The 12809-nt window shown below is 42.0% G+C and overlaps 1 protein-coding gene across 1 annotated transcript; it reads right to left on the bottom strand.

The window, feature by feature from the left end:
• Nucleotides 1-507: 507 nt before the first annotated feature.
• On the bottom strand, nt 508-12720 carry LOC310985515 (limbin-like). Its single transcript, XM_083971128.1, has 23 exons — nt 12616-12720; nt 12212-12287; nt 11854-11999; nt 11714-11770; nt 11374-11560; nt 11176-11276; nt 10954-11019; nt 10683-10817; nt 10346-10485; nt 9899-10223; nt 9572-9811; nt 9306-9481; nt 8736-8895; nt 8448-8624; nt 8029-8339; nt 7445-7619; nt 6083-6226; nt 5736-5963; nt 4468-4691; nt 4281-4368; nt 3955-4130; nt 1206-1307; nt 508-975 (listed from the first exon to the last, which is right to left on the bottom strand). The coding sequence occupies exons 2-23, from the start codon at nt 12264-12266 to the stop codon at nt 555-557; spliced, it is 3834 nt and encodes a 1277-aa protein (XP_083827254.1). The 5' UTR covers nt 12267-12287; nt 12616-12720; the 3' UTR covers nt 508-554.
• Between the last annotated feature and the right edge of the window lie 89 nt (nt 12721-12809).

Raw genomic sequence — 12809 nt, 5'->3', positions numbered from 1 at the left:
AAAGTTGGAGTCCAAAGTTGTTTGGCAAAGTCAAAGCAGTCTTTTCTTATCAATTTTTACAGTTGCACGTGGAAGGGATTGGGGATTTATTTGATACAGTTGTGTGTCTTGAGTGTTGTGAGGTGATACTGTCAAAACAATGAACCTTAACCTGCAGTTTTGGCACAAAATAGCAGAATGGGGTTATTTTAGTCAGTAAACTGATAAGTGATACGTAGCCTATGAGAAGAACCCACTGTGTGGACTTTTTCCCTTATTTAAAAATGATGCCAGTTTAAGACATGGGGCGAGGATGAAGACAAAGTTGACCTTGTAAATCATTCTGCCTATTAACAATCTGAAGTCATGAGAAGAAGAAATAACTGGAAGCAGTTAAAGTCAGCTGCCTTTACTTCAAAATAAAGCCAGATGCTACATACACTTTTAAGACCATGTGCTATTTTTTTTCTTTCTTTTTTTGCTACACAGCGAAACTACTGGTTTAGTTTACATTTCTGTACCATCGTCATAAAAAAATCATTTAAAAAAAACAATGTAAATCTCAATATTCATGTTCATAGGATTGTTGGTGCCACTGAGCCCTTCTTTAAATTGAGGAAATTCCTCTTCCTTTTTCTCTTGGGAACAGACACAGTGTCACATGTTTCAGGTGGATCACGAAACACAAACAGCCTTCCTTCGGCAGCAGCAGGGCTGGCCGGAGCAGAGCTGGCAGAGGCTGAAGTCATGTAATCCCCTGCAGCGCCATGTAACGTTTCATTCACCGTAGCCCCGACCTTTTCTTCTGCAGTGTCACCCTGCTGCTGTTTAACTGTGTCTTCAGCCACAACTGATTTATATATGGGTTGTTGTGCTTTGGTAAAACAGTCCGGCCTTCCTTTCTCTTCGACCAGCCGTGGTTCACCATCTCTTGGAAGCGGAGGACAGGATCTGGGGAGCAGTTTTTCCATCAGACTCTGCCTCTTTTCCTGGACTCTGTGGGGATTTGGAGGACAAAGGGGCTGTTGTTGGTGGGAATAGAGAGTTACCTCATGCATGTGGTCACTGCTGCCCAGCCATGTAACTCCTCTGATGACAGGCTTATTTCACTTCAATAAAATGATCTGTCTATGAAGCTGCTGACCACTGAACTACAAATTAGTCTCAACATCAGGCCTCCTCTGTATGGCAGCTGGTAGCAGAAGACAGAAACGTGTTGAGCTTACCTCTCCGTGTCCACGCTGGAGCTCGGCATATTTCGCATATTTTTATGCACCACGTCTTCCCTCAGTCTGACAGGAAGAAGTCGATTAGACCCCAGGGCACACCTGGTCATAAAGTCATGGACATATTATGAGGCTGGTAATTTTGATGCAGTCTGCACACAAAGCTAGCTTTGATTAGAAAAAAAAGGTTCGATGACAAGAAATAGACAGTGATGATCCCCTAGCTACATGATATTTTTCATTAATGTCAAAGATACTTAAATACCTTTGTCTTGCATTAATAGAGCACAGTAAGTTGGAGCTGTGAAATAAATTCAAAATACTGACAACTTCAAATCCACACAAGGTTTTTTTTAGGGAGATAAATGTTTAAAATTGCCCATAAACCATCAGATTAAATGTGTGTTGCTTAAAAAGCTTGCTGAATGGACACAGAGTAAATTATAAGCATCATTTGGTTTATCACTGATTACAGTGAGCACTGAAGTAAAAGCAGAGTTTGGTCAGCTCAGCAGGGCTTGATAATATAAATGACTACACTGCATTCAGGGTATTTCAGGAGTTCCTGATGTTTGATTAGCTACATATGGAGACACACAACACACCACACACCACACTCTTACACACATCTACCTATACACTTTAGACAATGTGTAGACTGATCAAACTGGGAGGTAACAAACCAGCAGGACAAAGAACAGCAGTGGATGAACAAAGCAGCTGAAAGTTTGAGATGAATGTTTCTTGACATAACTGAAACTTGATATATTCACTATTGTTTCTAAATTAGCAGAGGATAATGATGAGACAAGGTTGATATTTGTCTACATACAAGCAGGAACAGCTCCATGTTTGCACTTTTGTGGAGTTGAGCTCAACTCAGTAGCTAAATCAGATAAGTAAACGCAAACAGTGAAGGTAAGAGATCACTGTTTTGTCTCTTTCGGTGCAGCCATTCACATAATACAAGCACTTTGACTTCTCTCTGTTGCCAGATGCCTTCACGGCTATAAACGGAGTGATCTGAGTCTTAAAAGAGTGGGTAAATGTTATTCTGCAAACAAAAAGAAACAACAGTGATGAAAAGAAAAGAAAAACACATGTCGAGGGTATTGTTCCAAACTGAGCGTTGTCCTTCGGCCAGACATCTCGGATCCAAGGAGACTTCATGCATGAGACATTATTCATCAGCAAACTAATCCAAACTCAGCGGGGGCCAGGCGTGAGTGTTCCAGAGTATCAGGAAGAGAGGGAAATTAAATGATGAGTAAAATCATTTACCTCTCCATCTTGGCTCAGGGAAACGACTCTTATGTTCAAACAGTATTTGTTGTATTTAAATGGGAGACAATGCCCGGGGACGGCTGCCGTGGAAACGCTGCTTTTATTTAAATCAGTGACTTCACTTTCTTAAACCACAGAATTTGAATTGTTGAGACTCTGGCTGCACGTTCGAGGCAACGACTTATTCACTGTATTGAAGTTATTTTATTGTTATTTTTTCCAATAAAACAGAGGGGAAAAAGAAACGAACATTAAGCTGAGGACTATTGCATTAAAAAAAAAAAGCTTTTGGTAGCTCATGCACATTATTTGGGAACCGAGCTTACGACTTGTTTTGCCAGTTGGAAAAGTCAAACACATTTTGTATGATGATGTCAGCTAAACAAATCGTTATGCCATCTGCGCTGATTTAAGTACAAGAGCAATGTTTGAATACTAGATTAGTGCGTCGTGTGGGCACTCAGCACTTAAACAACACTTTTTATGGAGTAAAACGATAACTCTGACGAGGGCTTTTCACGTATGACACAGCTTAGGGGAAATCCTGATGCAGCTCTGCATTGGTACTGCTGACAGGATGAACAGTTAAGTGTTGATCTTAGGTGCAAGTTTTTGATTATGAAGCCACTTTCTTAGGAGTCAGCTCACAGTATATTAAAGGGGAATTATGCAAGTGTGGTTGCTTTTTTGCTGCCGCTGAGACAAGATCAGGGGTCACCGGGCCGAAGGCGCTGATCTTGCAAGGTTGGTTTTCAGCCAAGAGACGCTAGGGGGAAGGCAGAGAGCCTCCGTTCTTCCTGTAACAAGTCATTTAACCATAACAGTTACTCTGAAGCTGTTTGATAAATTAATAATTTAAAGGGATAGTTCAACATTTTGGCAAATTGGCCCATTGCCATAATCCCTATGAGATAATAACGGAACGTTACAAGACGGAGTTCTTTTCGAGGTAAATTCATGCAAGACCGCTGATGCGCGTTCCTGTCGAGGGCAGTTTCCATCTCGTAACGTTCTGTTATTATCTCATAGCGTGGTGAATGTGCAGGTCACAACTTGTCCACCAGAGCGTTTTGGAGTTGTTGGATTGTGTATTTGATGAGTTTGATGAGGGAAACCAAGAAATCTCATTAGCCTCTGTAGCGTAGCTCTGAGCAGCTCACGGCTCTGCTCCACTGTTCTAAAAATAGCTTGCACCAAAAATTAAAGGTAAAGAACCTACTGCTATGACTAAAGGGATTATGGCAATGGGCCAATTTGCCAAAATGATGAACCATCCCTTTAAATTGAATTAAAAAGGTGAAAAAAAACCTTGCATAGTTCCTCTTTAAAAGTCTTAATGGAGGAAAGACTGTTGCAGCCTGTTTTTGTGCAAGAGTCCAGCACATTTGCGTCCTGTGAACCCACATGTCAACGAGACTTTTACAAGACTGTTTGCCAAACAATAAATGCTGAACCTGGCTCTTACCCGGTCTGTTCCTGTTCTGCCGATGAGGAAACAGGGTGCTGTTTGGGGCAGAGTGCGTCAGTGACGGACAGGAGTTCACTTTCGGGCAGGGTGGGGAGGAGGAGACGCAGGGCCTCCAGGAGAACCTCTGCAGACACTTGACTCTGCTTCACCAGATGAGATGCAAACTCCAGATCCTGGAAAGATGAGCGAGGCAGTGAGCCAAAGGTTTCCTTTACTTCCACAGGCATGCACACAGAAGTGAGGAATTTCCCCATATTTTCCAAACCTTTACTGTTTGTATTCAAGATATCACTGGAAAAAAAAACTCTGAATAAAAGCCTGACCTGGTCGCAGTTCGCATAAAGTCTCTTAAGCTCCATTTGTTCTTTTAAATCTTCCATGACTTGATTCTTGGCTGTGATTTCTTGCAATCTGAAAATACCAGAGAGTTTCAACACTACAATTTAATGGTCTGTGTCAACCCACAAAATTCCTCATTACCCCCGAGGTAGCACCGACTCGACAGCTCACCTCTCAGCCAACAGTGTGATGACCTGATCACACTTGTAGAGAGCCTCCTGGAGGATGGATGTCATCCTGCAATCCTGCTGCAGCTGAAACATTCGCTCTTCCTCATTGTCTTCCTCCCTCTCGTCAGAGTCTTCGCTTGCCTCGACTCTGGCCTCCTGAGACATTACCAGTCCGTCCAGCTCCGTCTTGTCTTTCTGAAGCTGTTGCTCCGCTTCCTCTAGACCCTGCAGTTAAAGTCAGAATATCCCTCGTAAATTTTTTTTGAGAATCACACAATAGTTTGAAGAGGAGCTGGGACAAAGTCATTGTTTTGCGAGTCACAAGTGAATTCTGAAGTCCTAAACTTTGAGTTATGAGTCCCTAACAAGTAATAAATCCATCTTGATGAAATATGATGCCATAACAGCAGAGTAGCGATAGATCAAATTCAAACACATCACAAGTGCTTGTATTCATTTTGTAGAACAAGTTTATGGAAGAATTCATACAAACTAAACAATACAATGATTAATGGAGAAAATAATCAGGAGATTAATCATCAAATAATCATTGATCTCAGTCCTGAGCTCCTCCTCTACTACCTATAACATTGCTGCTTTCAAAATCCATGAGTAATAATAATTCAATGACATCATACATGACAGTGAACATTATTCTTACTTTGATTTTTAATACTGCAAGTACACATTCATGATCATACTTACAAGCTTTTAATTATATAATATTCAAAATGCGCAGCTTCAATACCTTCATCACTGCCCAATGCTAAAACTACTCTTTACCACTCACATTATCAACCTGTCAATTACCAAAACACACCAGCTGGGCTGGAATCAAGAAGGGAGTAATGTTAACATTATGTTGCCTTACAAGTTCACTGCTGTAACATTCATTAGCAGTTTGCAGCAAATAATCATCTAATTTAGATTTCAATTTATCATCTTGTTGTTCGGGTGAATGTCAAAGCACAAATCTGTGAACAGATAACTGCAGTACAATGTCAGAGATGGAGTCTGTACTATGGAAAAGCTCTGCAGTGGGTGCACCGGGTGATGCAGGGAACTACGCTTGTTAAATAACATTGGTTTCAATCTTTGAAAGTTGAACTGAATTGAGGATTCAATTCAAAGCTCAAATCAAATATGAGAATCATGTGGCTTGAGTCCACATCTCTGGTTTGAACACTTTAATATGCCCTAAGACCATGAGCAGCCATCCAACCACACAGTGGGGTACAACACACACAGCACGAGTAAAGCTTTGCCTACCAGGCAGTGGCTCTGTATACTCTGGGTCATGTCCTGTCTCTCCAGGCTCTTTCTCTCTCTGAGCTGCTGAATAAGCAGGCTGTGCAGAATGAGCATGGCTCTGGAGGTCTCCAACACTTTGGTCCTCCTCTCAGCCTTCTGGTAGTGGATGGTAGCCATCTGAATGGCCAGGCTATCCGCCTGAGAGCGTAGATCATCCTCCCTCTCTCTCTGCATCTCCTCTAACACCTGCCAAAATCAGAATGGATGAGGACTTAAATACTCCCTGGCACTAAAAAATGACTTACAGTTCATGTCAGTGGAGTGACAGAACAGCTCCTTTCTCCTCCTTTCCACCTCTCCATCACCTTGGTCATGACACTGCTCTCCATCGCCTTCTCATTCTCAAACAACTGGATCCTGTCTTCAAGACGTTTCTGGAAAGCCAGCAGGTCAGATGTGTCTGTTTTCAGTCTGGATTTGCTGGTTTTCCCCTTCGACTGCATATTTGTCTGAAAAATAAACCACAATATCCAAAAGGTGGTTGGGAAATGACTCCAACCACAGCACTATGGTGTGATTACAAATGAGACCTCTCTGTGGAGCGCTCTATTATAACCCTCTATTATTTCTCAATACTCATCCAGTGGCCACACAACTGAAGCTGATCGCAGTGTGGTTTGCACTCGTGGTCGCCATTCGCCAATTCATATTCATAGGAGAATACATTAAATGCACCATTATCTCCTTCTGTGGTTTAATTCACACGGGTTCCTCTCTGAACTTCCTCCAGAACTTTATCAAGAGGAGATTTAAAGTAAAACCTTATTCCATCAAATCATTAATTGAGAAGAATTTGGGATAAAGACTAAGGCCGGGTTAAATAAAATCTATTCACAGATCAAACTGATCTTTGATTAATCTGATTCCGATTTATAAAACCCAGAGATCTAGCTGTTTGCAATCTCCTGTGGATGTGTGAAGCTGAAACCCACTTAGTCCCATCTGACCAACTTTCTCACGCAGCTAGATTTAGCCATGTGAGAGACAAAAACATGGCAGACATAGCTCCACTGAAGGCGCGGGTCTAGAGCCAACTGTGTGGCTGCACTTTTGATTTCATTTTTGACAGTAAAGAGCTGGAAAAAAGCAAATCCATACTTAAGATGGGTATAAGAAGAAGCAGCCGGGTGTGTTGACCTACTCGAACACACAGTAGCTCCTGCACCAGGGTATGATAGTAATTTTTTAACTTTTTAGGAGTCTTCTAACAATATTCATGTTTTAAATAATCACCAGGTTAGAAGAACAATTACAGCATGAGGTCTGAGGATCTGTAACTAAATTAATACGGAATCAAACTGAGTTGTCAACTGTTTTAGCTAGTTTTTAGAAATGCTCTAAAGCTTTATAGAGTTTTATAAAAAGTTCTAATGCTTTTAATTTACTATAATTAAAATATAATATAAGAGCTATAACATACATATCATAAAGCAAGCATGGATAAATGACTAGGGTTATTTCCAATCACCATGTTAAGTGCAATAATGAGATGATGTGTGATTTGATAAATGTCATCGACTCAGAACAACTGGAGCAGATATGCTATCAACAGAAGAGTGGACTGGAATACTAAAATCTGTCACCACAGTCAGAAAGCATCTAATTTTACAAACTGAGGCTTTGAAAGAATAAAATCTGAATTCAGTATTGTGTGATTATGTGTTTACCATCTGTTTCTCGCTGTCCTTTCTCCAAGCTGCCAAGGAAGTGTGGAGTTTGGTTCTGGAGACAGCGTGGGGCAGCACCAGGCAGCGGTCCATCACAGACAGACACTTCTGGAACTCCAGTTTCATCCTCAGCCTGTCGTCTTCAGACAGAGTTAGCTGGGACGAACACAAACACCTGGGACATAATCAGAAAAAGAAAAGAAAAAAAACACACACACACCAGAGTCTGACCATGAGACTTACGTAGTTGTGTTGGAACACTTTAATCTAATCCATTTGTCAAACATGTTAAAAACACAGAGAACGAAAAGTGTTACTCAGGACCAGTGAGATCAAAAACTGAAACGAAGACCAATAAATAACCTAAGAACCAATATTGGAACTAAAAGGCTATATAATAAATAAATAAATAAATAAATAAAACACATGGTTAGGCAGTGACATATTGGGATAGCATGCAGTTGTGATGTAAAGTGCAGTACAGTGCAGAGGACCCTTATGGGATAGAAGCTGCATATAAGACTATGAAATAATATTATGTGTTCAAATTCCCCTAAATTAATTCATTACACATCATCACTGACCTGAAGTAGGCTCTGTAGTGTGCCCTGATCTCCCTTTGCTCCTGCAGCTCCCTCTCCATGGCTTCCCGCAGAGCCTCCCTGGTGCAGCTCAGGGTGCGTAGGGCTGCCTTGCCGTCCTGGTGCAGCCTCTCCTGTCCCTGCAGGAGAGCGCCTGCGCCTTGTCCCTGGGCCTGTCCTGCTGCTTGCTCTGGTTCTATCTGCAGCAGTGAACGCTGTGTCCCCGGAGGCAGAGATGTCAGTAGAGCCTGGCTTGCGGAAGGCTGAATGGCTTTGACCTCTGCAATGGCACCTTGGATCACACGCATGGTCACCTAGGGAACAGGTAGAGGACCGAGACAGGAAGCAAAACAGCGTCAGTCAGGCTCGGTGCTATAGTTTTATGTGGGTTTTTAAGTGATGATGATATGACAGAATGGCACCTTGCGAATGTCAGCAGTAGCCTCCTCATCCAGGTTGTTGATGAGCTCAGCTAGCTCCACGCTGTGAGCTGTCAGCAGGGTCTGCCAACGGTGCAGGTTCTGAGCTACTTCCAACGTTCCCTCCAAGGCCCTGGACAAGCCTGACAGATCCTTCTGTCTCTGCTTGTGAACACTCAACTGGTGACGGTAGAAACAGGATTGAATAAAGGTGTTATTAACTAAGGCCTGAAATATCAATTCACAATTGACTGTTACTACCAAGACCTTAAATATGTGTGTTCTCTTCACCATTTCAGATATGAGCTCCCTCCTCTTCTTAATGAGGCCACAGCGCATGGCTCTTCTCTCTTGGCTCAGAGCCTCGTCCAGTCTCTGCCTCACCATCACTAGCTCTTTCTGGGCCTTCTCCTGCAGCTGGTCTATCTGCTCTGCAGGCACTGTGCTCCCTCTGGTGGAGGAGGAGACAGCATAGCAGGTGAAAACATGGCTCTTGTATAGCTTACTTCTGTTCATTGCTTCTAGTGAGATATAATGTAGTTGGGAAAAAAAAAACGGATGTCAGAAAACTATTTTCTTTGTATTCATTTTGCAATTTTTTTTTTTTTTGCAATGAAAGTATGGACACTCATATTTTGACAGTTTAATTTTGAGTTGACAGCAGCATCATTATGTACATATTGGGTTTTTTTTTTTTTTTTTTTAATATGGTGCATTCATCCTTTTCTAAATTATGTTATACAATCTGTATTTTGTTTAAATATGTATACACACCACCTGACAAATTGAATCACTTTAAATTCAAGATTATCAAGATGAACAATGTTAATATTGCTCTGGACTCCTACAGTGATCACTGACCTCCTGATGTTCATGAACCAGCTGTCCAAGTTGCTGGAGGTGCTGGAGAATGTGTCAGCGATCAGGCCGTTGAGGCTGTGGAGACTGTGCACCAGGAACTTCCTCTGTGCATGGCGCTCAGCCAGAACATAGCGCTGATTGGCGAGGACCACATCCAGAACCTCTTCTAACTGATCCTAGGGGGGGAAAAAAGTTGTGTTGTTAGTACATTAAAATAATATTTCAATTTGCACAGGTTCAAGCAGAAATCAACTCTGGTTGTCCACCTGACAGGTAAAGTAATCATGCTGAAGACTCTTGGCTGTGCTCTTGTCCAGCTCTCCCATCCTGGTTGCTTCCTCCAGCTCCTCTGAGAAGATCTTGTGCAGCTCCACTCGGCGCCACTCGATGATCTGCCTCTGGACCTTCGCTGAGGCTCCTTCATGTCGGACCAACAGGAGGCGCTGCAGCTGACTCTGGCTCATTTTGTGCAGCTTCTCCAGGAGGACACTGCACTGGAGGAGCTCCTACCAATATTACAAAAAGGTTTAAGTGAGATGATAGAAAAATAAACAAATTAGCAAATATGACAACAGGTTATTCATTGCCGTTACCTGTTGGTCTGCATGTTGACACAGCAGCTCGGCCTGGGCTTTCTCAGTCGCTTCCCTGCAGTGCTCTGTTTCCATTTCTTCCCGAGTCTCCAGGTTGCACTGGCCAGCCAGGGCAGCCATGCGGGCCCCACGCTCCTCCTTCAACCGCCCCTCCATGCCTAGTAGTTGTCCATGGAGCACACTGAGGAGCCTCTGCTGAGCCTGGGTGCTGGCCTGGCCGCGGGCCCTCAGGGCACCCAGCAGGGAGGATATCACATCCTTGTAGATCTGAATCCGGGTGGCCTCCAGGTTGTTGGTGGCGCGTAGCAATGTTGACATTTCAAGGCTTATTGGGATAAAATGCACATTATCCAGAGTAAGCCTTTATGTTAACTTCCTTTTTAGTGGTGATTTTGGTCATTTTTGCTAAACTAAAGGACATTGCTTCTTGACTGTAGCTCTACTCACTTCTCCAAAGCCTGGTGCATGTTCTGAGGATCCTCAAGCACCATGATGTCCACCATCTTGTCTTCAAATGTTGCCTCATCCTTCACCGTCTCACTCATGTTGCAGTCTGCATACTCTGGGTCGGAGTCCCTTCTTTTTCTCTAAGCAAAGAAAATATTCTTACATAAGATATTATACATTAGCTAAATTAGCTCGCCAAATAGGCTGATGCTAGTTTGAGAGAGCATTTTTCATTCCCTCTTTTAAATACACAATAAGAAAGGTATGATGCGTGACAGCAGTCTGTCATTACAATTGACAAGAACAAAGCACATAAGAGTTTTAATGTCTATAATACCCTTTGCTGAAGAAGGTTTAGCCTGGTTCTGAGACCTATCAGGTTCATGGCAAGAAACCCAAGCGACAGCAGCACCAAAATGACGAAGAACCCAGCGACAAATCCAGCTAAATGGACACCGTGGTTAGGATAGATCTAACATGATGAGCAGAAACATTGAGAAATTACTTTTTGGAATATTTTACAACAAAAATATGATGTATACAACTGTAAGTGTGTTTCCCAGACAGGAACAGAACAGGTACTGTATATGTATGTGCATTCAGCTTACCTTGTCAGTGGAGTTCACCCTCAGGGTTAGATTAGCTGTTAATGGACCAAACATGCTGACATCATTCTGTGGAGTAAAAAAAAAAAAGTAACTACAGTAGACAGCAACCTGATCTTATCTTATTTTGCTAAATATTATAGTTAATACTTTGGTTTTACTGAGTTGTCATTTTAAGAACCTGCTTTTTCAGATAAAGAGAAAAAATTGAGTCAAGGAAAATACCTGTGAGGCATTAGAGAAGGTCAGAAAGGCTGGAAGGTCCAGGACTTCACTCTTATGACTCCTTATGTGAGCAGTATAATTGACAACAATCTGAGAGCCAGCTGAAGAATAAAAAACAATAATATACAAAGTTTAAAAAAAAAGCTCAACCCAGACATGCTTGTTAATCATTTACAATATTTAGATTCCCAGACCTACCAGACAGTGAATCAATGGCAAATGTCTGGTAGCCTCTTTCCACCATTCTTCCTTCTGTTTTTAGTGGGATTATTCCAGAAAGGGAGTCACGAATCGCCACCTGAGACAGGTTGGTACCACCAACTGGGCTCATGTTGTGTATGACCAGGAAGAAGGTCAGCTGAGGGGGGTCAGTGTCATGCTTCACCTGATAACCGTGTTATGGAGGAGGAGAATAAAACACTGGATGGTCAATTCTTGATGTTTGCTAACACAATAAAGATAGTTGAGCAGAATATATATGTTGGAATGAAGTACAAACAGGTAAAATGACCTGTATTTAAACAATATGTTTATGTACCTGAGCACACTTGTGAAATTTGACTCCAAATGCAGATGGAGGTGCCAAACTCTGAATCTGCAATGACGTTGAAAGCATTATATTGTTAGTCTTTAAGTCATTCTTAAAATTTAAATTTAATTTATAATGTGAACACCAACCTGGGGCAGAATGTGGCCTGGGATGAATCTAGTGAGTGTGCTTCTGCGGACCCGGGGCTTCACCATGTTTGACATGTAGGTAAATGATGAGTACAGGACAGAGTGTCCCAACGGACCAGATGGAGCTGAGGAAGACAGGGGGGGCTCTGCAGAAAACACTATTGGCCAGTTAATTTACATTGTAGTATTCAAATGTGTGTATTCTATGTCAAAATCATACGTAGACATAATGCATTTTCAGAACAGAAGCCTCACTGGACAGCATTCAGCGACCAAGTAGTATGTACGGTAATTATGTAACTCTAATTTTGTAATGTATTGTATTGTTGATGCATGATAATAAGACATAAGAACAAACCATCCATCCTTAACAACATCAGCTCTGCTGTTCTTCCACTGGGGTCATGGTGCATTACATGGATACTGGACGAACTCTGAAAATGGAAAAGGATGCAATCAATAAAACACAATTAAAATGGTTTTAACATATCAAAAGAAACAGCTTTATCCAGTGACAGTGTACAGTGGGCACCCCCAAAGTCCAAAATAACTAGCATTATACAAATAAAAATACATGTAACGTATTGGTTTAGTAAATTAGGTAACAACAAAAAAAGAAATATTTATGTAATTTCCAGACACAGGTCTTTAGTAGGAACTGCTAGACAGATTACACCTTCACCAGAGGAGAGACTGGGGATGTTACACTAGTTTTGGGTTTAATGACATAGGAAAAGTGACTTTTATCATTGGCATACTCACCTCCTGCTGTGGAGGAGGTGGTGAGGTTGTTGTGTACCATGATGTATCCTGAGACGTTACGTTACCGTTAAAACACGGTTGACATCCTGCACTGTGCTCCAACACACCGGCGGCTTCATTACACCGGCGGGAACACAAACCAGTGACCAAAAACGGCGTTTGGACATTCAAGATAAACAACAGTATCGTGACCC

Source organism: Trachurus trachurus, assembly GCF_905171665.1.
Source record: "Trachurus trachurus genome assembly, chromosome: 5".
NCBI classification, from domain to species: domain Eukaryota; kingdom Metazoa; phylum Chordata; class Actinopteri; order Carangiformes; family Carangidae; genus Trachurus; species Trachurus trachurus.
Note: the sequence above shows the minus strand (reverse complement) of the source record. Positions and strands in the feature narration are given on the sequence as shown.